Source organism: Xenopus tropicalis, chromosome 2, assembly GCF_000004195.4.
Source record: "Xenopus tropicalis strain Nigerian chromosome 2, UCB_Xtro_10.0, whole genome shotgun sequence".
Classification (NCBI taxonomy): Eukaryota; Metazoa; Chordata; class Amphibia; order Anura; family Pipidae; genus Xenopus; species Xenopus tropicalis.
Genome location: NC_030678.2, coordinates 48,594,386 through 48,620,162, shown reverse-complemented (window position 1 = coordinate 48,620,162; position 25,777 = coordinate 48,594,386). Strand labels below are relative to the sequence as shown.

The following is a 25,777-nucleotide window of genomic DNA, read 5'->3' as shown; positions in this document are numbered from 1 at the left end:
TCTAGGGGTATAGTTTACTTTTAAAAAAACAAACTAACAATAATGTATGAACTTGTACCTAACTAGTGAACTTTGTACCTGACAAGTGAGTCAGGTACAAAAATAAAAATAAAACAGTTTTCCTAAAGTATTCATCGCATGATTCACTATAACTTTTGCGCGCTAAATATCGCATTCGGCTATGCGAAAATTAACACCTACTACAGGCAGGCGAAAAATTATACAAAAGTACAGTAAATGATTTTTTGCAATAAAATATGGACTTACAGTGTTATTTATTCAAGTATGTGTTTCCCCTAGAGTGACGCAGCCGCCAGTTTGCAGCGAAATGTTCATTTTTAATACAGTAATTTTCTGCAAGTATTGGCGTGTTTGGCTAACATGGCGTGCGTTCATTTGCGCGACTATATATATTTGGCTACAAGTGATGAAATGTTTCGCCAGGCATGGATTTGCAGCGAATTTTTGGACGTGCGTTGAATTTTTTTGCGGCGGATTTTTTCATGCGTTTCGCAAAACAATCCGCCAATGGCAAAACGCCTGAAAAAATTTGCCACGCAAAAATTCACCGCACATACAAAAATTTATACAAGCGTCAAAAAATAATAGTCACAGCAACAATTTTTTTGCCCGCACAACATTTTTGCCGTTTCGTGGATCTTTCGAAAGATTTGCTAATTTTTCATTAAAGAAACCAGAACACATTTGCTCATCACTAGTGGCTACTATTTATAAGCATCTACTATTTATATGATACCATTTATATGCTACCATTTATATGTGGCTAATATTTATATACACCATTTATATGCGGCGACAATTTTTATACACTATTTCTAAGCTACCATTCATATGCGGTGACTATTCGCGGGCGTAATTTAGCACATGTACCAGCAAATACCGCATTGAAATAGTCTTCGCGAGTTAAATAACGCATGCAATATCGCACGTAAAAAAACGCGAGTATGCTTATAGTGAATAGTGAGAAAAATCGCCAAAATTAAGCCGCGGTAAAAATTTTAGCGCACAATAAAAATAGCGCACGTTTTATCGCCCTTTAGTGAATCAGGCCCTCAGTGTCTTACTCTTGTAGGGATAGTAAATACTTTTTTTTTAGAAATTTGTCAATTAGCAATTCTTATATCTAATTAATTAACTTATTGAAATAGAGTTGCAGCCAAATAGTGACGCTTTAAGTTTGGTGCCCTTCCCCTCCTTTATGCTTTTTACCTGCAGCAGCTCTTTTACCTTGGAGCTAAGCCCTCTGATTCTCTGGCTGCCAGGATGTAGACAAACTTTGCATCATTGCTAAAACTGGCCGTACATGTTCAGATTTGGAAAGGCAGCATGGCTGATTTTGACAATCCTGGCCAAATATTAGGGGACCATTTAGACTGATAATCTTGGGATCTTTTGGATTGAGAACAGTAAAAAGGTGGCCATACACATACATGGCTCCTCATTGGTATCTTTCTCTTATGGGTCAGCCTGTTTATGGCCATCTTATTTATGTGCCAGAAATAAAACCTGATGCATGCCCCAAGTACAGGCTGTATGAAATTGTAGACATTGAGGGGAAAGGGGATATAGGACAAGTGGAAGGGAAGTGCATTTGTGACAATATATATGATTGAACTGCGATCTTCAAATAAGTTTATAGTAGGCCTGAATGTTTAAATGAAATAGCATTTCTTGAGTTCAGTACCACTGGGTTCTTACTATCAACATTTACATGTAATATCCAGAATAAAAGTTAAGGCAGCTTAGGTATTCATTGCACAAAAGGCTATTCTTTGATGTTAAGAATATAATTATTGTTCACAGCTATTCAGCTAACAGAACAGAATTCTGGTGGCTGAATTGTTTTCTTAGCTGCCTTGAAAATATATTACCTATTCAGTTGTAAAAATAAAATTTATAAAAAAATTAATTAAACTCATATCACGCTTTTAACTTACCTGCTGGATTACTGAAACATTGGCCAAGGGCTCAGTAGGGCAGGTTTGAAGTAAAAAGATGGTATCCAATTTTCCTAAACTGATGCACCTAGGTGTTTCCCCAATGATTGGGGACAGATATTAGATGCATTTTAGCTGCAGGAAAATACTAGTTATGCCAAATGCATTTGGATGCATTATGCAGTATCTAGTTGCTTATAATGCAGGTGTAGTATTTTATCTGCAGATACAGTTTTAGACATCCAAGGCCGTAGTCAATATTGGACTCCCGTTGAGCAGTTGGTAAAGGTTCGCTCAAATTGAGGGAGTGGCAGAAGGCCTGCAATGTGGCCCTGTCCTTACGACAGGTGGGTAAAGACAGGGCCTCGGCTGCACCTCCTGATGTGGCTCACTGCAATGAGTGTTGGATTTTTGATCAGGTACTTGGTGCAAAGAGCAGCATGATTATTAACTAATAATTTACAGGTGTTTGAATTAAGACTAACATGAGGAAATTGCATCTAGACTATTTAATCCATAATAGCCAGGTTTTGGCGTTGGCTTTAATTGTTTTACTTGCAGTTGGCTAACAAATTAACTACTGGTTGCTAGCGTTAATATCCATTTTGCTCTCTTTGTCAACAAGCCTTGTTTCTCTGCGGAGAATGAGCCGTGGCAGTAGCCATTTTTAGGCCTAAAAAGTACAGTCTGTGTTTAGGCAACTGGATAGGTGGAAATGGGGTCAATTGTCTGTGCTTCTCAGTTTTACTCAATAATTGGGAACCTAGAATCATTACACTTCTTATTTGTTACAAAGCAATGCTCCTTCTCCACATGATGTGCTCTGAGCATGAGCAGTGTGAAATCCAAAATTGCATGTTTACTGATTTCCAATCAACTGGGACCGTGTACCTGTATGTGGGTATTGCTTATATACTAGGGCTATGCCTTGGGGAAGCTAAAGGTAGGTAGGGCTGGTATAGGGGATCATAATTAAAGATGCTTCTGGCCTCTGGCTTATGGAGGTGGCATTACTGCACTATAAGTATATTTAAATATTAATTAGTTTTAGTGATCTTATTTTTGCATCAAATTAGTATTTATTTATTTTTTTTAAATAAAACAGTTCCCCTTTATTATTTAGAAGGGGCCTCAGAAATGCCTCTTGCTGTTTTTGTCAGGTGCAATGTACCTACAGTATAGGTAACAAAACATTACCAAGTGTCAGCCAAGTAAAGTCTATGGTGACTGGTCTTGGTTCTTAAGAGCCCATTGGGGACTTTAAGACATTGTATCTGTTCCCTTTAGTTTTACAATTGGTTTCTAATAAAACCAAAAAGGGGATCTCATCATGGTAGCCATATATATGGAACACACAACCTCTATAGGAGCACAATCAGTTCTATATAGGTTACCACGCTTATGGGTACTCCCAACTATAAGAGGCGTCAGGACTGACGGCTTTTATGAATTGCAAAATCAGAAAACCAATATGATGAGCTATAGTGCCTCTCCAGTTTGAATGCTGCTGGTTAAGCAAAAATCAAAAAAATTGTGTGTCCTTATCTCATAAATCTCTATTTTGAGAATTGTGTTTGAACCCACAGTTTTAAAATGAGATCTTAAAAAGGACTTGTTGAGGTTCCCAATTTTGGAGCAGAGCCCCCTAGGCCTGGAGTTGTGATTATGGGGGCCCAATGTGAAGGAGTAAGGATTAGTTAGAATACTAATTTGCTTTGCTTTATTATCCTGAAAGCCCAACTTGAAGTTCAGCTAAGGTGAAAAATATGATAATTGTTATCCGGAAGTTGCACTTTGCACTGCATGCATAAATTAAAGTTATAAAATATCTATAGAGTTACAATTTTAATTATTGGTAAATTCGTTTTGATATTGTGTGGTAAGTTAGTGAGAATCACATAGCGCCAACAATTTATGCAGCACTTTTGTAGGTAGGATATAATGATCTTAGTCCATATTTCTGCAAGTAATTTCTAGTTTGAGTTTCCATTTGTTTTCTAGTTTCTGATAGTTCAGTCTGGGTGCATACTTGATTCATATAAACAGTGGAGTCTTTGTTTGTAGACATATCTTGAAAAGGTCATAAGTCTTTGTTTCTACATTATCCAGCCTTCTAATTATAGAAACTATCCCAACAGAGGATATAAACGTTTCATTTTCTTCTACTTTCATAAATGTTTTTCTACTGGATGTTCTGTTTTGTTTTTATCTCTGTAGCTATTGGATGTTTGTACTGTTTTTTTTTTTTTTGCAATGAATAATATATTTATCAGTTTTTTTAAGGCAACTGATTTTTTCACTTTTAGTAAAAACTTATCAAGGCCCTTAAGTATGTCTCCAGTTTAATGTTATTCAGGTATCGGACCCCTTATCCAGAAACCCATTATCCAGAAAGTTCCGAATTATAGAAAGCCCATCTCTCATAGACTCAATTTTAATAAAATAATTCACATTTTTAAAAATTATTTCCTTTTTCTCTGTAATAATGAAACAGTACCTTGTACTTGATCCCAACTTAGATATAATTAATCTTTATAATTAATCCTTGATCTGATTTATGGGAAGATCCCTTATCCAGAAAACCCCAGGACCTGAGGATTCTGGATAACTGGTCCCATACCTGTACAACGAACTTGGGTTTACACTTATAATGCCTACACAATTTAGTTGTATACAGTAATCTATGCCTTCTTGCTGAAGGATTTGGCTTAGCACCAATACCCCATGGTTTTACTGGTGAAAAGCATTAAAATTGCTTATATTTTTTATTCCACATTGGGATATTTCTTTTGAGGGCAGTTCCAAAACACTTATGCCAGTAGAAAATTTGTCAAATAAAATAATACAATTCTCTTAAATGCTAAAAAATGAAATATTAGGGGAGATTTATTAAGACACGAGCGCTCCAAACGTATTTTTGCAGATTTTTTCGCGCTTGCACAACTTTTTCGTACGTTTGCGCAACTTTTTTGTATGATTGCGCAAAAACTTCGGAAAGGTTCTGCCGCTGTTTACAATCGTTCGGTATGAAAATTTCGTGACTTTCGGATCGCCAATACGATATTATCATGACTAATACGATTTTTTCATAAGCATTTTCATGATATTGGCGATCTTCAGAAATGATTGTATCTAAACCAAATTTTTCCCATTCGGGATTCAAACTCGTGTTTTAATGAATCGGCCCCATAGTGTTATTAATATGGTATTTTAAGAGTCATAAGAAGTTGAGTAATTCTGCTTCTTGTGTTAGACTGTTGCATGAGTTATTATTGTGCTGACTCACTCTGTTGTTGTGTGTCAGAGGCATTAATAGTAGAGTGGTACAGCTCTGCTCTTGTGTAATAGTTTGTTGGGGTGGTTAAAGGACCAATAAATATATAGATGTGAACATAATGTACTGTTGCTCTAGTAAACATCACGTGTTTGTTTCAAAATCACTACTACTGTTTATATAAATATATACATAGCCATGGGGGCAGCCATTCAAGAAAAATCAGGCAAAAGGGCACTTGTTTACATAACAGATAACCTGTGTAGAAAACAATGAATTTAGCTTCATAGCTCTAGAGAAAATTAGAATAAAAACTTTTTTTCATATGAAATAGGACAGTTGTTGCCAAAAACTGTATTTTATAATAAAATTTATAATAATTTAACATATATATTCCTGTGACTGTCTGACTTAAGCAAGCAATTGGTGGATAGCACAGTGCTTGTGAAGGCTAAGAGTGCAGGTCAGTGATTGGTTGGGGCCCTGAAATTATTTTTGTTGGGGGACCCAATTGAGTGACGTTACTTCTGGCAAAGCTTAGCCTGCAGTCCCAGATTCTTACTGAAAAGCCCCTCATTTTCCTATGATTGCTTGCACTGAATGCTAAAAAAAGATACAAACTTTATTAAAAATAAGCTTTTGGCAGAGAGCCCAGAAATCTTAACAAGCTTCGCCTGCACTTAGATACATTGTTTCTCAGACATAATTAAATAAGTAGGCTTTTGTCAGAGAGCCCAGAAAGTTAACAAGCCACACCTGCACTGGGATGCAATTGTAACTAATAAGCTAAAAAGGTCTCTTGGGGGAACTGAGATTTGCAGCTTAAAGGGCAATTTCACCTGCATTAGCAAAACTCTAATAATACATAAAATTACCTCAAAACCCCCAGAAATGTGTTCAAATAACCTGCCAAATTTAGTAAAATGGGAGTGGTATTTAGGGGGTGTGGTCCCTTTTTCCATTTTACAAATGTTGGGAGGTATGGAGTTACTCCTTTGCAGGTGTAAGAGAGTGTAGGAAACTTTACAAATATGCTTATTTACTAAAACAAGAACACCAGCAAATTTTTGCCAGACATTAATCTTTCGGAGAAAATTCACTTGTATATATGAGCTATTGCTAATTGAAGTTAGTGGCTATATACAGGACAGATGTGTGTGTTTATTTATGACGTTGCTGAGCTCCGTGAAAGTGGTCAGTTATATTTCTAATTGTCCATGGAACCAAAAAAAAAAAAAAAAAGATGTTTGCTTTTAAAGGAAAAGTAACATTAATAAGCTATTTCTATAAGTTAATGACTTTAATGAACTAGAAACAATTAACAAGTTAAGATAATATTATTTATTTATAATCATTTGAGTATTTAAAAAAAAAAAAAAAATCTTTGTGGGAGGATGGCAGTCAGCAGGTGAGAAATTCACAGTCAGATATGTTTTACGTTTCCAACTTATATAAAGAATACCACAAACGCATGCGATTTGACACAGGATATGAAGTTTTTGTTGGAATGCAGGACTTTATATTACTGATGCAGTCACTTTGCAAATCTAGCTTCATCAATTCGCAAGTCAGAACCAGAATAGACTTTGGCGAAAAGGGGAAAGAAGAGAGAATTTTCGCCCTGATAAATTACCAAATATTCACTTCTTCGCCCTGAATGAATATTTGCCTGTTGAAACTGTGCGGAAATTCTCTAGCGCTGAGATTTTCCGCTACTGAAATGTCTCCTTCGCCTTCTGGTAAATCGGTGAATGCACGGTTAATTGTCCTGATATACGCAGTCATATAGAGCTGTGTATAATAGTGTAGAATTAAATGACAGAATGGTCATTAAGTTATTAATGTTGAAAAACTATGTTAGAAGCCCCAGGCTGAACTCAATGGCTATTACAGTGGAATAACTATGTTAATATGACTAAAGGAATATGACATATATTGACATATGTAATGCAACCCAATCCTTTATTAGTAGATACAATTCTAAACCCTTTCCTACTTTCTTTCTTCTTCTTTTAACTGAATGTTTTTGGTTACATCTAAAGCTTTAATACAACTTTAAAGAAGATTATAGTGTTATTTAATTATCACGGAAATGATATTTCCCTTTTTCCTTTAAATGGACTAGCTGAAATAAGGTATTAAGTGTTTGGCGCAATTTGCTATAATGCACTTGGGCAGTCTAATCATGGTTAAGTGCTATAGTAATGCACTTATATTTAGTAAGTACATGTGTCTGTTTCTTGTAGGCTGAGTTTTACAATTGGGCTGACGAATTGCTGCTCTTGTACCATGTTTGCCATTATGTTTAAATAAAACAACAGAAGCTAGTTCTTTTTTATTTCCATACTAACTTTATTTGTGGGTTTTATTTAAAATATCAGTCCCAGTTGCTGCATGTCATAATATGCATTTCATTGTCACCAGCAGGTAAAGGTTTTGTACCATGTTAGCCAATGAAAACTAATAGTTTAAAATATTGAGATATATATATATATATATATATATTAATATTGATATAACAAAAGTGGTGTAAAGGTGATTCCTTTATTGGATAACTAAAATGATAATTACAGTAAGCCAGTGCTTTACTGAAGAAGAAAAAAAACTATCATTGTACAAAAACTAAAGCAAATTAATAATAAGGTATTAGCCATATGTTCCATTTTGACTAAAATGTATATATTTTTTTATTTAAGTGCCCCTTAAAATTGCTGTCATTGTGTTTTTAGATAAGTGAAAAGCATATCAACAAAAATTCTAATGAGGTGTTTCAAAATCTTGCCAGTGCTTTCTCTGGTAGAAAGTGACACCTTTCCAATGTTTTATTCATAACAGACCAGCATGCTATTAATTAATAATAGTAATCAAAATGTCATTTTCATTAAGTCAGGGTCCATTAAATCCTAAACTCAAAAATATATTATATAGCCTTCATTGCATGCATGCTTTAATTCTGTGTTCGCTATGATTTTGGAGAAGCATGACATAAATTGATCTCCCCCTTGGGTTAGACAGCATCATCTACAAGACGTTCCATGATATTGTGCCAGGGAGCCTGGGGTTTACAAACAGATATGGAGAAGATGTAATGTTGTTGATTCTTTTAAAAAGTGATATGAAGAAAGATTCTGACTCTTGCCTTACTCTTACTCTGACCGAAAAGAGCGATATTAGGGAAGACTCTTACTCTTAGACGCTGACATAGCTTTTGTTATCAGTGCTGAAGATTTCTCAATTCTGCCTTTGCATTCTAAACCTAACAAAGTTAGCTTTGTTTATTGTCATTAGTAACACCCCATTAGATAATTTAGAAGACTGAAAGAAGTGCATAATACAGGTGAGTACTTAAAGGAGAAGGAAAGGTAAAAATAAAGTAAGCTTTATTGGAAAGGTCCATGTAAATACAGCCATAAGCACTTACAGTAATGCTGCACTGAGTCCTCTATCAGAAGAAACACAGGATTTCTTGTCTGCTTTTTTGTAAACATGTTGTTCAGGTGTCTGACTTCCTCTCTCAGAAAAATCCTTAATTCCCAGGACCAGAGTCTGCAGTTCTCTCCTCTGTCCCCTCTCCTGCTCGCCCCTCCCATAAGAATGCTAAGAACTCTCGCCCCCCTCCCTTAGGAACGTGTAATCTGAGCTATAATGGCTAGACTGCAAACAGAAAAGTATTTAAAATAGCAGCGGCTGTCTTAAGCTATCAGAGGAAGCTTCTAGGGTTCTAGGGGTATGGTAAACTCCCTGGTTATCACATGTTCGCTTTACAACATGGCTGCCCTCACTGGGAGTTCCCTCCTGGTGCAGGTGGCCTAGTGATGGTGGGGGCTTTTTTAAAAAAACAAAAAACAAAACTACTGTTTCCCCCAACAGGAGTGTGAGCTCTATTAGTATCATGGTGACAGGTGCCCTATAAACATTGATGCATATGGAGCAGCCATAGATCAGTACAGCTGCACACTTTTTGCCACTTTGCTCTGTGGCAACATCCTGCATAAAACTTACAGTTTTGTACAATTTAGTATCATCAGCAAATGTAAAGACAGTACTCAAGGTCATTAATACTATAATTAATGACTCAAGGTCATAAATAAATTAAAAAGCAAAGGGCCAAGGAGAGACCCCTGTGGTACATCACCAACAACACTGGCCCAGCTTGAAAATGCTCCATTTACATAGACCTTTCTGGTAAAGCTTACTTTACCTTTCTTTCTCCTTTAAGCCAGTTCGCTGTCCAAGTACAAATATTATATTCCAAGCTAGTATTAACCAGTAACCTTCTGTGTGGCACCGTTTCAAATGCTTTAGCAAAGTCTTTGTAGATAACATCTACTACCATCCCAGAATCTAGGTTCTTGATCACTTCCTCATAGAAGACAATAAAATTAGTCTGGTAAGATCTATTACATGTAAAATAATGCAGGCACAAACACATAGTATTGTGATTTGCAAAGTTGGCCCTTATCACCCTTCCAAGGCTTTCCTACCACTGATGTCAGACTTACAGGCCTATTGTTTTCTGGCTGATAACAGGATCGCTTTGTGAATAGTGGCACCCCACAATTTGCCATTTTCTCTGCAACATGCCAGACTTCAAGGAATCCTTAAAAATTAGGTAAAGAGGTTTGTTTGGCAGTCAAAAAGCTAAACTCTTTAATACCCAGAGATGAGTGCTATCCAGTCCTGGACTGTTCCAGTCTCTATTAAAATTCTTCTTGAGTAACCTCTCCATCAGTAGTTATATTATTACAGTTCAAAATCTGCTTTTTCCCTTACCGTATATACTCGAGTATAAGCTGAGTTTTTCAGCACCAAAAATGTGGCTGTCAGGGCCACTGACAGCCACTAAAATCTCACCAATTTGGCACATGATGCAAATGGATAAACTTTCCACAGATCAACTTTCTTATGTAATGTGTCATATACCAATTTTCTAAATTCCTTTGTGAGTTCATTAACTAGGATTTGCCTGATACTCGAGTATATGGATTTGAAGATGTAAGTGTCTGGCATCCGTTGCGCGCAAAACCCTAGGCTTATACTGGAGTCAATACGTTTTTCCAGTTTTCTTAGGTAAAATTAGGTACCTCGGCTTATATTCGGATCGGCTTATACTCGAGTATATACGGTACTTAATTTTTCTACATATTAAAAAAAAATAATTTTGGATCAATTTTACTCCTCCCTGAAATACCACTTTCCATCTCTTTTTTAGCTTGCCTGATAGCTTTAATGTTTGAACTTCAATTTCATCTGTTTAAACATCAGTGTGAAAAATAAAAAATAAGCAGAGATCTGTTGGGAACCTTGTATATTTGTCTCCTATCTGTGTAAAAAGGAGCAGCCACTATATATACAACCTGCAAAAGTAGCAAGCACTCCCACAGCGGTGTGAGATAATTGTTATGTGGCCCTTGGATCTGACATTACTTGGAGTCCAACAACTGCGCTGTGACTATAATGGGCACTTACTGACACTGAAAGCGGCAGTCTAAGCGAGACTCAAATGGATTTCTTTTTGTCAAAGGCAGCAGCAATTGCTACAGATTTTATACAGAGCATATAACATTCTGTGTATGCATTTTTTTATTTGAACTATTTACAATAATAAAGAATTAATATCCGATCTTTGGGAATGATGTTTGTGAAGAGTGAGGCTTGGGCTGTGATAAGTCCTTGATGAAAAATGGTTGTGAATTGATATGGTAGAAGGGGGTTCCACTGTATTAAATTGTTTCATAGTATTGCTTTAAAAGAATCCTGACAATTGTAGCATGAGAGAGTTAAAACTGCAGGGCGAAATAACCTATAGCCTATTATTCACATTCTGATAACTGCTTCGAATGAGAAAACCTTTTCCAACAATGGGTTTTACCTAGCCCTGTACCATAGGGTTAAATTAACTCCTGTAGCCTTTTTACAGCGTGAGTTCCTAAAGATTTGATCTGTGAAAGAAGGTAAATTTTGCGCTGACCCCGATGTCATCCTGCCAGGAATATCCCTCATCGGCTCTTAGTTTGTAGCCTGTTAAAAATAAGCAGGGCAATCCCAGGGGCCTGTTGTATCAAGTGTTATTATAGATAACATTACTTAAAGTAATTAAGTTAATTTTTAGTATGTTTTAGAGAGTTCTGAAACAATCTGGATTTGGTCTTCATTTTTTATTATTCGTATATTTTTAATTATTTAGCGTTTTGTTTGTATCAAGTTTGGAATTTTAGCAGCTATCAATTGGAAATTACCCTAGCAACCAGGAAGTGGTTTGAATGAGAGAGGGTAAGAGGGGAGAGGTGAGCAAAATCCTAGACCTTTTGGTTGTAATGTATACAAGCATTTAAAGGAACAGTAATGCCAAATAATGTGTTTTATAAGCAGTTAAATATTGTGTACTGCAACCCTGCATTGGTAAAAAATGTGTGTTTGCTTCAGAAACACTACTATTTATATAAATAAGCTGCTGTATAGCCATGGGAGCAGACTTCAAGCTAAATATGTTTACACAGCAGATAACAGATAAGCTCTGTGAAATACAATGGTTTAAGTTCTTATACAGGAAAATAAACAGGGTCAAATGCCATTCATGGTTCTCTACAGCAGTAACGATGGAAACCTTCGTTAAATAAATAGGACATTTGTTTCCAAGAAATAGTTTATTTGTAGGGGCTGAATAAACAGATGCAAAGTTAAAATGCAAATAAAATATTTTAATTTTTTACTCTTTTTTACTAGCCCTCTAATACAGTGCTTCACAGAAGATTATTTCTGAAATTAAGCAATATTGGCCTCAGACATACCGTTACTAGTTGAAGGGAGAATTCTCTCAAAGACAGATTGCTGAATGGTGTTGAATGGTGAAAAATGTGGCATTTTTTAGCAGGACCCAATTATGACATCATCAGTGACATCACCATTCAACGTCAACATCAATGATCAACACAATTCCCATGCCTGCAAGAGGTACCTCGCCCATTCCCATCCAATTTAAGGGAATCTACTAGTAAGACCCACTAGCAGGCCCATGCAGAGCTGACCACTGATTGGTCAAATTCTCTTTACCTTCTCTGCCTTATTGCCATATGTACACTTGCTAGGGTTAGATGTTGGATGATTTGAGTCTATACTCTTATAGACAGATTAAGGTTGATAATATTGTGGAATTTTGAGTGTGTCCTTGCACCCAAAAACTTGCATGAAAATTTAACTCTAAGCAACTTTTAAATACACAGCATTTAAAAAAAAAAATCAAGCGTTGTAAAGCCATTTGTAAATGTCTATACTGAAAATTTGCTTAAAATTATATATTTATTAAATTTGCTGAGAAAAGAATAGTTTTTGGGTGGAGGACCCCATTAATCAGTACTGTAAAATGAGGGGTGTCCTTGTTAACAAGGTCAACAAAGGACCTTCCATAGAGAATTGTACATTCCTGATCATTGCTTTTTCTTTTTTTGTGCAAAGAAAGCTGCAAGGTTTATGACCTTATTTTATTGGCTGTTGTCCACCAACCATGAACTCTGCTGGGCCTTTCCATTCCCACGCTAAGCACAGCTGAACTCACTGTACACAGGCATTGTAATGTGATGTACAGGCATTACTGGTTATTTTACTTTACTTGTTCAGACACTAAAAGCAAAAGTTGTTTTTAGTTTATTAAAAATGTTATTCAAAATATGGAACACTTTGCCAATGCATTATTATCATATGTGCTGATGATTCACAGTTCATTACACCTCTGCTTACTCTAGTCACTACCTATTCACTATTAAGTGTTCATACAGACTAACCAATACAATCCTGTCTCTAGTTCTTCACAGTTGCCTCTCTGGTAAATGTTCCTTCCATGGCTCTTGTGTCCTGTCTCCTTTTATACCCTTCTAGCCACACCCATCTAGAACTCTTTGGAAGTACCCTCTTTCTCCCTCTAGTGGCCAAACACTTATTATTACAACTAATATCTACTCCAATGTGAGTGTGGTATCCAATAGCCATACATACTGTGTGGGAAACAGTTTTACTATAATAGGTGCCATTGAATGGAACTAAAACGAGCACTGTGGAACAGCTTTATTTACCTTGGCAGCCTGGCAGTCCATTACACAGGAAGCACTGTTTCGGCACAGAGCTCTTGATACCCTTACAGTGGAATGTTACATTCTTGCAGTCATTACACTACAGAAGGTATGGTACCAGGGAAACTATCTAACAAAGTGATGTACAGACACAAAGATAGGTAAGGGGGATTTCTTACACACATTAGATCAGCAGAGAGTAGTGTCAGGGAACCCCTATCCAATAGCATTGCACAGAGAGAATTTCTTTCCTTCAGTGTAAATCGAATCATAGACAGCAGCTGCTCTTGGCTGCCCATTTCCTCTGTACTGTACAGCAGCAGTACCAGGGTAATAATAACACATAAACGGTATAAACAGAGAACCTGCCAGGATGCAGTGGGTTAGGGGTCCAGAGTTGCTTCCCTTTGCCTGCTGCTTGTAGCAGGGATCATGCTGCGTATTGTTTACAAATGGCCTTATAGTAAAAGAATGGATGATGACTTTAAAGTAGGTGGAAAAGGAAGTAAAGTTTACTAAATGCACTGACTGTATATTTGCAAGTAAATTCAGAATTAACACTGAAATTGGCTTTTCCACTTATCCTGCATTTAAACTTCTTTCTTGATCATATCCAGATTCCACACATCATGGAAATGGATGTAGCAAGAGAAAGGGAAAAAAGGATGCCACCTCACTATTTTTAAACTGCACATATTTAAAATATACATAGGGAATACATTTAGAGGTTTACAGTAGACCAGTGCTCTCCCTGATTTTCTATTGGCATGTGCAAATCAGCATATGCTATTTTAGCATATCAGAGCCAAGATTAGCAGCTCAAGAAAGAAGTTTACATGGTGGGGAACTGAGGCCTGGAAGCTAACAGTGCTTTTTGCATGTAAATAAAAATCTGACATTGATGGGGGGTTGCCATGTGTACAGTATATTACTATCATCTGTATATGGATAGTATCTGATATACAGTATTGTATACATTATGTTTAAGGGTTATGATTTGATTTAAAAATTGCATGTGATGGTATCTTTACCATCACCTTTAAAGGAGAAGGAAAGGCTAAGTCACTGGGGGGTACCAAAATGTTGGGCAACCCCAGAGACTTTAATCGCTTACCTTTTAAACCAGCACCGGGGTAGGTGCGAGTGAGTGTCTCCTCTTCCTTTTTTGCCTGAATTCAATGCTTCCAGGTGCAGGCACAAACGTAAGATCTTTTAAGTGTAGCGGCGGATTCTTGGTAAGCAGTTTTTTTATATTTTTGTAATATTTCTTACTCCAATTTCAGTTTTCTCCACTTTTCCACCATAGTTAAGAATTAACCAGACATGGTTTTGGCCCCTGTGTGCCCTGTTACTTTTACTTCTATGACCTAAGTGCTAGATCACTGTCTATGGATAGGTGCAACCACCTTGGACAAGTGTGAATTTTCATTAACATTCATACAACAGCTAATTGCCCATATTATGCATCATCACACTGCCACTTGGCCATGGTAGATCATTAACATATGCCTACCTACTTCTTTTACTCCATGTAGAACAGGGATTAATCAGTTTAGGCAGGAATGGTTGTAATATGCATAGAATAGTTTTGACAGCTGTGTGCCTAATGAAGCATATTCTCATTTCTTTACTAGGGCTCTGTCAAACACTGTAACCTAGGCAGGGGGCAAGCTTTGGCTTTTTGGTCACTGAGGGCAAGGGCAATAAAAGATGCTACACTAACATTTGCTGGCTGCAGTCTCTGGTTTCCTTTTGCTTTTGCAGTGCTGGGATTGTTGGGAATCTTTGCAGAGCAACTGGAGACGTAGCACAACAGAGATTCAGTGGAAGCTTGCCAGTATTGCCTTTACAATCCCTGCTTTAGCAGCAGAGATTTTGGCCTCCCCAGTTACCTTGAAATTCCTGATAAAGACGATTTTCATTCATTTCAGCACTTTGCACTTGTGTTTGTAAAAAAGCCTTTAGCATGTGACAGTTACAGTAGCTATTATCAGTATTGTTTAATTCTTTTTAATGTTCATCCTGCTATTTCTAGTTTCACTCAGTAGATCTATTACATTTATTTATCATCTTGAAAGGCAAATGACTTGTTATTCCCAACTGGAGCTTCTCCAGTACAAACAAATCTGTTTTAATCAGTACTTGCTTGGTTAATGATCTTCCGATGAAAATATTGTGCTATTGTTTCCAAATCTTGTAATACAGTAGCATCATCTCTGCTCTTATTGCTAATATTGGGGACCTTTTAAGGCAAGAGCACACTGAGAATAGATCTGCTTCTCTCAGCCCTGCATTTTTCTGTCTGAAAGAAGCAGTTCCGCTACCCTACATGCCCAAAAACGCCTGCTTGTGTGCTTTACAGGCAGACCTACAAGTGATGGAACTTTAAGGTGACATTTAATGTGCTCATATTTTTCAACATGGGGTACATTATTTATTATAGTACACAAGTTTCAGTCATGTGACGGAAATTACATCACTAAGCACAGTTTATAAGGATATAGATTACAGGATATTCACGTGGCCAAAATAAGAGGAGGAGCTGAGAGGGAGGGGATTGCACATCTTAATTTCGATTGGTGCATGCCCAATATGTATCCTGTACTGTACCTGTGCTTAAGAAAGGGGGCAAGCAGTTGCCTAGTGTAATATATTGCGCTGTCACCTTAAGTTTGAAACAGCAGCTAGTTACATGTTCTCTACTTCCTGTTCCTGTCTCACCCACATGCTCCTGTGAGTTCCCTGCAAAGCCTGTGTAAGGTGCCTGTTCAGATTAATGAGGAACAAGACACCTAGGACAGCACCAGGCAGAAATATGGTTCTGTTGGCAGTAGGGGGTATTTTTATTTGTATTTACTGGTGTGCAAGGTATATGATCTGGAAAGCCGATCCACTTCCTTCCACTCTGTGTGTGTGCACTGACAGGTACAGGATGAGCCTTATATGCCTGTCATTATATTAAAAAAGCCTCAGTTGTCCATCTCTTTCAGAACTACATCTCCCATAATCCTCAGGCTGCAAAACCATTGATTCCATCAGGGGATGGAAAAGATTTTATGATGCAGAACCAGTTTTACTGGTTGTTAAACACATGGGGAAGCGAAGAGGGCAGGTATCTATTACTGAATGCTCAGAAATCACACCCATCTGAAGTTACTGAGCTGTAAAAGCCACCATATGGCCTGGAAGGTTAAACCGAGGTTATTAACTAGTTGTGCAAATGGCCATAAGCTTGTTTCTCGATGTACTGTACATGCCAGAGAAAGTGTCAGACAGAGAGCAAATGAGCTCCAGATGTGAGTGTGCACGCAAGGGACCCCTCCCTGTGTAACATCGCACCACCACTGACCCCTGAAGGCTGCGGCAACCATAACAGAAATATGCAAGAATAAAGAAGCTCCCCAAATGTATTGCATGACTGTACAGGCAACAGTGAGGGTGAGAGAATTGCCCTCTGGCACAGTAAGAAGAAATGCCACCAGGGACTTTGGGATGCCAACCTTTGACCCTTCAGTTGTTGCTGAATTACAGCTCCCCTTGGAGATACTGGGAGTTGTAGTGCAACAGCAGAGGGACAGCCCCTATAAAAGAGGGATCACATAAAGGTGGGAAATTTTTTATTTTGATATAGGAAGTACAGTTGGCAGCCGGTCAAATCAAATGATTGCAGAAAATGTGAGGGAAGTCAGGAATTCCCAGTTTCTGCAATTGTTTGCCCAAACATGGATCTGCTTAAGCACCATCCAGTGGCCATAGGCACATTCAGCATCCCATGCAGTCTCTCCACTAATTCTGAATATTGTATTGAGTATGAGATGTTAAATTATAGGGAGTGGAGTGGCTAAAAGGAGAAGAGATTAAATACATTTGCTCAAACATTGCAAGACATTTCCAACTCTTTGATCAAACCTTATTAAACCTAACTACCTTAATAGGTGTGCCCAAATTTGGGCTGCTAATAGATGGCAGGTGGGTGTTGGAAGGCCTGGTCAGTGTTATGGTTAGGCTGCAGTGATCCATTGACTTAAGGTGGCCATACACGGCTGCTGAAGGATAGAGAATGGGATGTATGGGTCCCTCGGATGGGCCTGGACAGATGTTGATCGGACAGGTTTAAAAGTCTCTATCCTTGCGAAACAAGTAGATCTTTCAGTGTATGGTCAGCTTTAGTTAATTTCCAGTTCTGACCTGTGACTTCAGATTGATATTAATAGCCCAGCAAGTGTTGATATGGGAATCTCTGCATTTCCTAACAAGTATTTCTAATGACATTCAATAGAATAACAACCATTAGTACTGGCCGCCGCCATGGGTACTAATTGGGTGCATTTCACCCTTGTACTCAAACCAAAACAAACACAATTCTTGTTACTTTTTTTCTTATTACTAGAATATTATAAATTGAGATTAATAGTAAATATTGTCTGAGCATTAATGTACATAATTCAGTTCATTAATATGCATTTGTGCGTGAGTCATTGTGCCACTACTCATGAACCACAACATTTTCATAAGGGGTCAGAATGAATCATCCCCTTAGTAGACTAAGGATGTGAAAAATGTCTTATAATGTGATTTTTCTCAGATTTCTTTTTTTAACTAAATACAAGATTTAACCTGCTCATAAAAAGAGCATACATTAAGGGGCACATTTACTTATCCACGAACGCTCCGACTGTTAGCTCGATCGGTCCAATCGTATTTTCTGCGACTTTTTCGACGCTTGTGCAACTTTTTCATATTTTTAAACATCCTATTGGGTTTAATTACTGTTTAAATCAAGTATGGTGATCCAAATTACATGAAGACCCCTTATCCAGAAAACCCCAGGTCCTGAACATTCTGGATAACAGGTCCCATACCTGTGCTAGGGGGTTACTTAGCTTTTTGGAGATTAAGGATTAATAAAATATCTTGGCTTGAGCAGATTAATGTGGTTAAGATCGTTATACTACTTATACTACTAATTAGGATTGGGAAGGGTTCTGAATGCTAATTAGTATACGCTATTTTATGTTAATTAGGATTCGACCGAAACCGAATGCTTTAAAAAAAAAAAAAAAAAAAGAAAAAAATTTGAATCTGGGATTCGGGGATTCGATGCATCCCTACCTAAAACATTTTTTTTTCCACTCTTTGTCAATCGCAATGCCTAGAAAAGATGCCCAAACTATATTATAATGTTGTTTATGAATGAGAACCTGAACAGCAGCCATATATTACTAAAGGCCTTGGTGAAAAGATACTTTGGTATACTTGATCAGTTAGAAGTTACAGCATATGGGCTCGAAGAAGTTATGGGTCTTGGATTCTAGCTTACTGAAGTGGGCTATTAAAGGGCAGTGGGAGCAGTACCTGGTATAACAGGGCAGTGAACATAGAAATTGTACCCAGTATAAGTTGAGAAAGAGGTATAAACATAATTTGGCTTTTTTTTTTTTTTAGTAACTAGTTTTTGGAACAGATGATTGGTGAACAAAGAGTGTAGAACAAGAGAAAAAGATATTCAGTTTAGCTCTAGGGGTCACCCCAGAAAACGGAAGCAAAGAATCTTGTTACCTGTGGTTGATATTTTCAGATGGTTGCCACTTCAATAAGTACAAAAAAGCCATAAGGGTGCAGCAATCAATTTACTTTTTGACCCTTCTTTTTGGTTGGGGAAGAATTATACATACTTCACAGTTTACCTTAACTTAGAAATGCTTTTAAGTAGTAGCTCAGGAAATAACAATGTCTGTTTGTGTTTTAGGATCTGGGAATGGAGTCTACCTCACTCGATGATGTCTTGTATAGATATGCTAGCTTCCGGAACTTGGTGGATCCCATTACACATGACTTGATAATAAGCCTGGCCAGATACGTGCACTGTCCCAAACCGGTATGTACTGAACAAAGTTATAGCTAATTTATTTTTACGCATGCAGTTTGAACAAATGCAGCTGTCATTTCAGTTGTATTTCTAATATTGAGCACAATGAAGAAAGTGCCAATTCATACTACAGTACAGTATGTAAAAGAACCACCAGGGCTGCCACCTCAGGGGCCCCTGTCGACCGCCCAGTCGAGCATGCAAATCTTATACTTAACTTTGCTGTGATAGGGGGAGCAATGTCAGCGGGGTAGTGCCAGTGTTTTGGACTGGGTCTGGGTCACTGGGGGGCCCACCAGGTATTTCATACAAGCTAGTCTATGGAACAGGCTGGAGGCCATAAAGTTCCTAGGAGAGCCACATACAGGCTTTCAGTTGCACAGTCCTAGTTTAGTGCACCAGGGGGTATGTTTACTAAGAATGGAGATAAATATCACCAGTGATGTTGCATGTAGCAACCAGTTAGGTCTTTGCTTTGATTTCTAACTTGTAGGTGACTGTTCAAATCTTATTGCTGATTTGTTGCTATGGGAAACATCACCAGATATATTTATCTCCAATATTAGTAAACATGCCCCCAGGTCCTCAAGCCTGACTTCAGGCCTTATATTTTCCAGATATCCACACCTTTCTGAGAGCGCCTGACTAGGAAATCACATAAAAAAAGGTTAACAGAAAGTAAACATTTTCTGATTTTTCTGGAACCCTTTTTAATCATAAGTCAGCCAACTTGACAGTAGTATTTTACCAGTTGCTTTTCAAATTCTTAGTGGCATTGAGGTAATTACGTTTCCAAGTGTGAGTAGCCTCGGCTGACAGTGCCTTTCGGTTAAGAGATTAATCAAATCCACACAGCTTTGTATCTCTCTATACTATCAGTTCTTCATCATGTGCATTTATTCATAAGGGCCAAGTTATTTCCTGAAATTACACTCCTTATGCAGTGACTGAAATCAACACTTTCTGAGCAGCTATGGGGTAAATGTTTTCAAATAAGGAAGAATATTTACTGTTTAAAGCTTGTAAGCTGCATATAATGGGTACCCTCTGCCCCAAACAGCCCTAGCATTATAGCAGAGACTGTGCCATCACGCAGCCCATTTTCTCTCTAGCGTGGTGCATTTGCATGCATGAGTGTTCTTCTCTTTCATCATTAGGTTACTGCATGAAATAATCAGTTATTAGAAATTAGCTGGTCACTTGTTGTTTTGTACTTATACAATAGCCTGAGCTTCAGTTTTTAACAAATGCAGAAAATTCTTTAGTATGACCTCTAGTTTGGTCCTCTGCATCCAGAACATAAACCATTTGGCCTTGATTTTTTTTAATTACTCAGTATGATCTCTGTCGATGCCAGTCTGCCACTGGAATGAGTAACCACTTGCTGTATGTTTTCCATATACGACAAAAAATTACAGAAGAGAAGTGATTATTTGATCTTAATGATATTCTGTATTCCTTCCCCTTGGGTTATTCTTTTTTAATGAGAAAATCTGGCAACAGTATATGTTCAGCTCAAAAACACTAGTACAAGTAAAGGATTGGTTATTCAGAAACCCGTTATCCAGAAACCTGTTATGCAGAAAGCTTCAAATATCCAGAAAAGCCCAGGTCCCAAGCATTCTGGATAACAGGTCCCATACCTGTACTGGCTTTTTATGGAATTTTTTTATTCAAATCAGTAGGAGGCAGCAAGGAGTGAGCACCTATCTGCCAGCTGAAAAGCACCTCGTGTGCCCTACTAAAGTCTGTATAAACTGTTGTGTAGCAATTTTTCCATTCTTTGAAGAACTTTTTTGCATCTGCTTTGGCGTTGTGTATTGATTTTTCGAGATGTTGTTTGAAAGAACTATATGACATCCATTTCCACTGTAATTATTATATCAAAATAATGCAAATGTCATTTATTTTAGTTTTTTTTATGGATATTAACAATGTTTCATATTTCTGTACCAATTCCCACTACAAGGAATTAATATAGTTATCAAGTACATTATTACAATGCCTGTAAATATTGTACTATGTTTATGGTTTTTAATCATCCCTTGCGTGTCCTATAATTCTGACTAATTTATTTTAATGCATGTTGCTAATTCTGCTGAGCTCATAACAGGGTTCATGGTATTTTATTATGCATGCTTGTTATTAACATGTCACACTGAGCTATTGTATAATTAGCTTTTCTAGTCTGCAGAGGAGAAATGTGCGGTCGACAAAATGTTGAGGCTGAAAACTTGCCTTTGACTTTAGAATACAGCTGATAACTGTCACTTTTTCCCAGGGACTAGCTCTGTTTTTAACTCTCTGGGCCTTGTTTATTAATCTGCCATAAGATACAAAAAAAATAAAACAGCAACTCAGTGGAGCAATTGTTCCATGATACTATAATATTTACTTCACAAATTAACTTTTTAGTATGTTATAGAGTATTCAGTTGGTCTTCATTATTTATTCTGCATTGTTTTTGAATGAATGATCTTCCTATTCTGCCTACTTCTATCCAGCACCTGAAAATGTTATTTAGTTGTCAGGATCACTGACCCTGGCAAACAAAAACATGCCAACTGTGCGGATGTAGTTAATTAATTCAGTTTTTTTTTTAGTTTTTTCAGTTTTTTGTTTGTCTTTCTTCTTTCTCAGACTATCTAGTACTGAGTTTCTATTCTTTGTCCAACAGGAGGGCAGTGAATACAGATGTGGCGAAAATACTTTTTGCCTACTGTTTAAATCACAAAACAATCTATGGATTTTGAGATTTATTGAGAACAGTGCAAACAGGGAAATTTAAGCTACTCCATCATTTGTCCTTGAAAGCAGAGAGCTGTTTCAGGAAGTCCTTAGCTAAATAAATATTACTGTGTCCATGAGTTAAATATCAGAGGCATCTGGCAGAATTGATGTTTCTAGAGAACAGGGGCTGAAGGACTGGGATTGAACTGAGCTTGGGTTCCCTGATATCTCAGGGGCAGCGATATATTAAGTCTCTTGCCCATGTCTCTTTTAAATTTAAAAATAAAAACATGCCTGAATAAAAACTGCTTACATTCCTTACATTTAGTCAATTGCCTGACAGTGCTAGTGCAAGTTGCTTGAGTAAATGATAGTCTGCCTAGCAATTTGTCACCTCTTCCCAGCTACAAAAAATAGCGTGTGTTCAAGAGTCTTTCTTGCACTATTGCCCTTTAGGCCAAAGGCTAGTAATGTATAAAGCCAATGTCAGAGCAGTGAAATGGCAGGGAGTGCTGCATTAGTTACAGTGTCTGCTTCCTTGAAACCATGTGCTTTCTTTAAAAACTGTAGGGCTGATTTACTTGCAAACCAGCACCTGTAGGGATTCTGATTATCTGTGTTCTGGTAATTTATTTATCCACAGTGCAAGGACCAAACATGACCAAACATGGAGTAGTTTCCTGTTTGCCCAGTTTAGCTGAAAAAGCATAGATTTTTTTGTGATTAAAACAGTAGGCTAAAGTATGTTTAGCACAATCTGTATTCACAGAATTTGTGTTATAAAGGGGGGTATGCTGCACATTTAAACTTAGAGCTCATGGATGATTTTGATCAGATTTTGTGGGTCAGACTTCAGCTGACCCACACAATCTTGTCATGCAATAGCATGCGACTTAGTTGGATGCTACAAAATCTGATCTCCTCAGCTGTAATGTAAGTTTGAGCAGACAAAGTTAGAAGTTGGTTTTGTTCATATGTGTACATCTTAAGGTGGCCATACACATTAAGATCCGCTCGCCTGGTGAGGTCTTCTCCCGATATCCCCCACCTACGAGTGGGCGATATCGGGTGAATTCAGGATAATTCAGTCATTTGGTTCTGTGGCCAAATGATCGAATTAGAACGCCAGTTATAGGTGCAATTGGTTCGGGGACTGCATCATCGAGCCGATGCGGCCCCCGATCCGACTAAATTTTGTAACATACGCGATCCATATCTGCCCAATTTAAGGCCAGATGTCGTTCGGGCCGTGGATGGCCACCTTTACAGTCAGCGTGTGTCAGTAGGTCTGTCAGGCACCATCAGATATTATCTTGGATGCAGACACAGCATACAGCATTCCCTTCTAACAGGCGGTAATACTTTCATGTAGTTTACACATGAGATTTGTATATCAGTCCCATTATATTTTGACCAACACAGCTACATGCAACTTGGATCCGATCTGTTGATCCAATGTAGCTGGATTTATTATATTGATGTTTATTTGTTTTTAATCATAGATAGTATGTGCTGTTATTCAAAAAAGCTAATGAATTTGTAATAAAGTATGCCTTTTTATGCCATTATTGAGATACAATTTATGCACAGTGAGGGCAATGAGGTTGAGGAATACCCTGTCCATACTTTATACTTTTGCAATATCTTGCGATCTACAGCACAGACACTATACACTGTATCGTGACTATAGTATGTGCAGTATATTTAATCCACAGTGAAGTTATGCCATTGGTTTTTACTGTCTGTATGAGAAAATATATATCAGACGAGTTCACTGCTGGCTGCTGCTCACATACTAACATCTTCAGAAGCGTTGATACCTAATAATTGTGGTTATGCTACGTAATGATGCATCTTTTGCAATTCACTTTGTGTTAGACAAGATAAAAGGGAAATCACCAGTATAATTTTTAGGTGAAGTGGCATGCAATTTCCTCCACGCCTAGAAGCTGTTCTCTGTGACCTGCATCCTTGATACCTGTGTTTCTCTGAAAGCTTTTCTGCTAATGCTCAAGGGACTAAACATTTCTTAGCCTTCTTTAATTAAGATGGACTTTTTAAAATGTAAATGTTTAGAAAAACATACCCTTGTTTCAGTGATTATGTGTTGCTAGAGGACGGTACTCTACGGTACATTCAAATGATTCCCTTCTGTATAAGACTTAAGATTTTGCTCGTGCCTTGTTTGCCTGTTGCATATTTATTGGATAAAATATTGCAAATCAAGGTTTTAACACCAACAAGTGATGTGGCTGCTCTTGGCAAAAGCTAATATCTGTAACCAATATGACTGGTACTGCTGTCTGACACAGAGCTTACTAATTGGCTCCAGCATTATTCACTGATATTGATGCTCTCAACTCTGCCCTGTCTGGAGCACAGCGGCAAATGAGCAGAGGGGTTTACGACAGTAAACACATTAATGGTTCGTGTGGAGGACTGCATATCTCTTTAGGCGTGCATAACGATACTTTGAATATGTGCAATCCATCAATCAGGGAGTCATTCATAAAGGTAGAATAAGTAACATTGGAGTAAGGAGTATTAATGGCATACAAATAACATTTTATTCATACATAAAACCTTTTAAAAAACCTAAATCAAATTTATATTTTAGGGACAAAAAGGCCCCTAACCATGGTGACCCCCTGACATTTGGATAATATTGAACTTTTGGGGAGTTCAAATACTATATATTTTAATATAATATAAGGTCCAATGGAAAGCCTTCTATTTGTATGGTCCCCAAACAAAAATCGCAACCTCCTCCCTTGGTGATCCCAGAAAGCTATATGGTTTTTGTAAAATGTACATTAAAGTTTATTTATATGTATTTCTACTCCAAACTACCCAACTGTTTTATAAAATATATGTATGTATATATGGTATAAGGAAAAATAATGCTAGCTAGCGACCATTGCTGGAATTCAGGAAAAAAAACAGAGATTGTGCTTGATGTTGGACTTGGCTCTTTGTATTTGTGGACGTACAGTAAATTAGCCTTCATGATGTTTTATAATAAAGGTGTATGTTTGCATAATGTATAGTTTTCCTGTATACCTTCAAGATGCAGAGTTTGCTGCAGGTCTAGTCACTTATAGCAACCAATAAGCAGGTATCACTTACTGGACGACTATTTAAAAGGTCTTTAAAAGTTTAAAAACTATTGGTTGCTTTGGGATATTTTACCTGGACAAAGTGTTGTGTCTTATAATACATATGTGGATTGTTCTCTTGTCATGTACAGTGGGTCCTGCATAAATTCCCACACAACTTCACTGCAATACTGCACAAAAAGAGGGTTCAATATTTTCTGCAGGAGCATCTCTGCCCTCTGATCTGGACATGTTTGTTGTTCTGGACTGCATCAAACCTACATGTAAATGTTACAGAAAGGCAGTAAAGGCCTGTACATATTAATACATTAAATATTAGTCTCTCAGTAGTTCTGTTGGTTTTAATGTGGAAACTTATCCGATTCTCTGATTTAAAGTCCCTTAATTGCATTCATAGTAGCCTTCTCTGGCAGTGGATGGGCAGGCAGCCACAAAAACAATTTGGGTATAAGCATTAGTTTTTAGAACCTCATGGGTTTGCCTACAATATTAGCCAGACATTTTTTAGTTGCTATATCTAATTAAAGCAGATTCTCAGGTCCACCGAAAAGATACATTTATTGGTGGCACAGTGGTTCACAGCAAAGGAAAGTTTAAAAAAAAAGCTGCTGTTGAGCTCTAAGATGTGTAATGGTAACTTAGTAAGGAAAAATAATAAAAACAAAAGGTATCATAATTAAAGGTAACATTTTTCAAGATATTCTAAGTTCAGAGAACAAATACATTTGCACATATAAGAAACCATGAAAGTACCATGCATGATG

General features: G+C 37.4%; 1 protein-coding gene across 1 annotated transcript in view; it reads left to right on the top strand.

Moving 5' to 3' along the window:
* Nucleotides 1-25,777, top strand: part of lrrc75a (leucine rich repeat containing 75A) — a 124,586-nt gene that overhangs the window by 30,440 nt on the left and 68,369 nt on the right. The window contains exon 2 of the mRNA XM_002935300.5: nt 19,048-19,176. Within this exon, the coding sequence (XP_002935346.1) occupies nt 19,048-19,176 (129 nt within the window). The remainder of the gene's footprint in view (nt 1-19,047; nt 19,177-25,777) is intronic.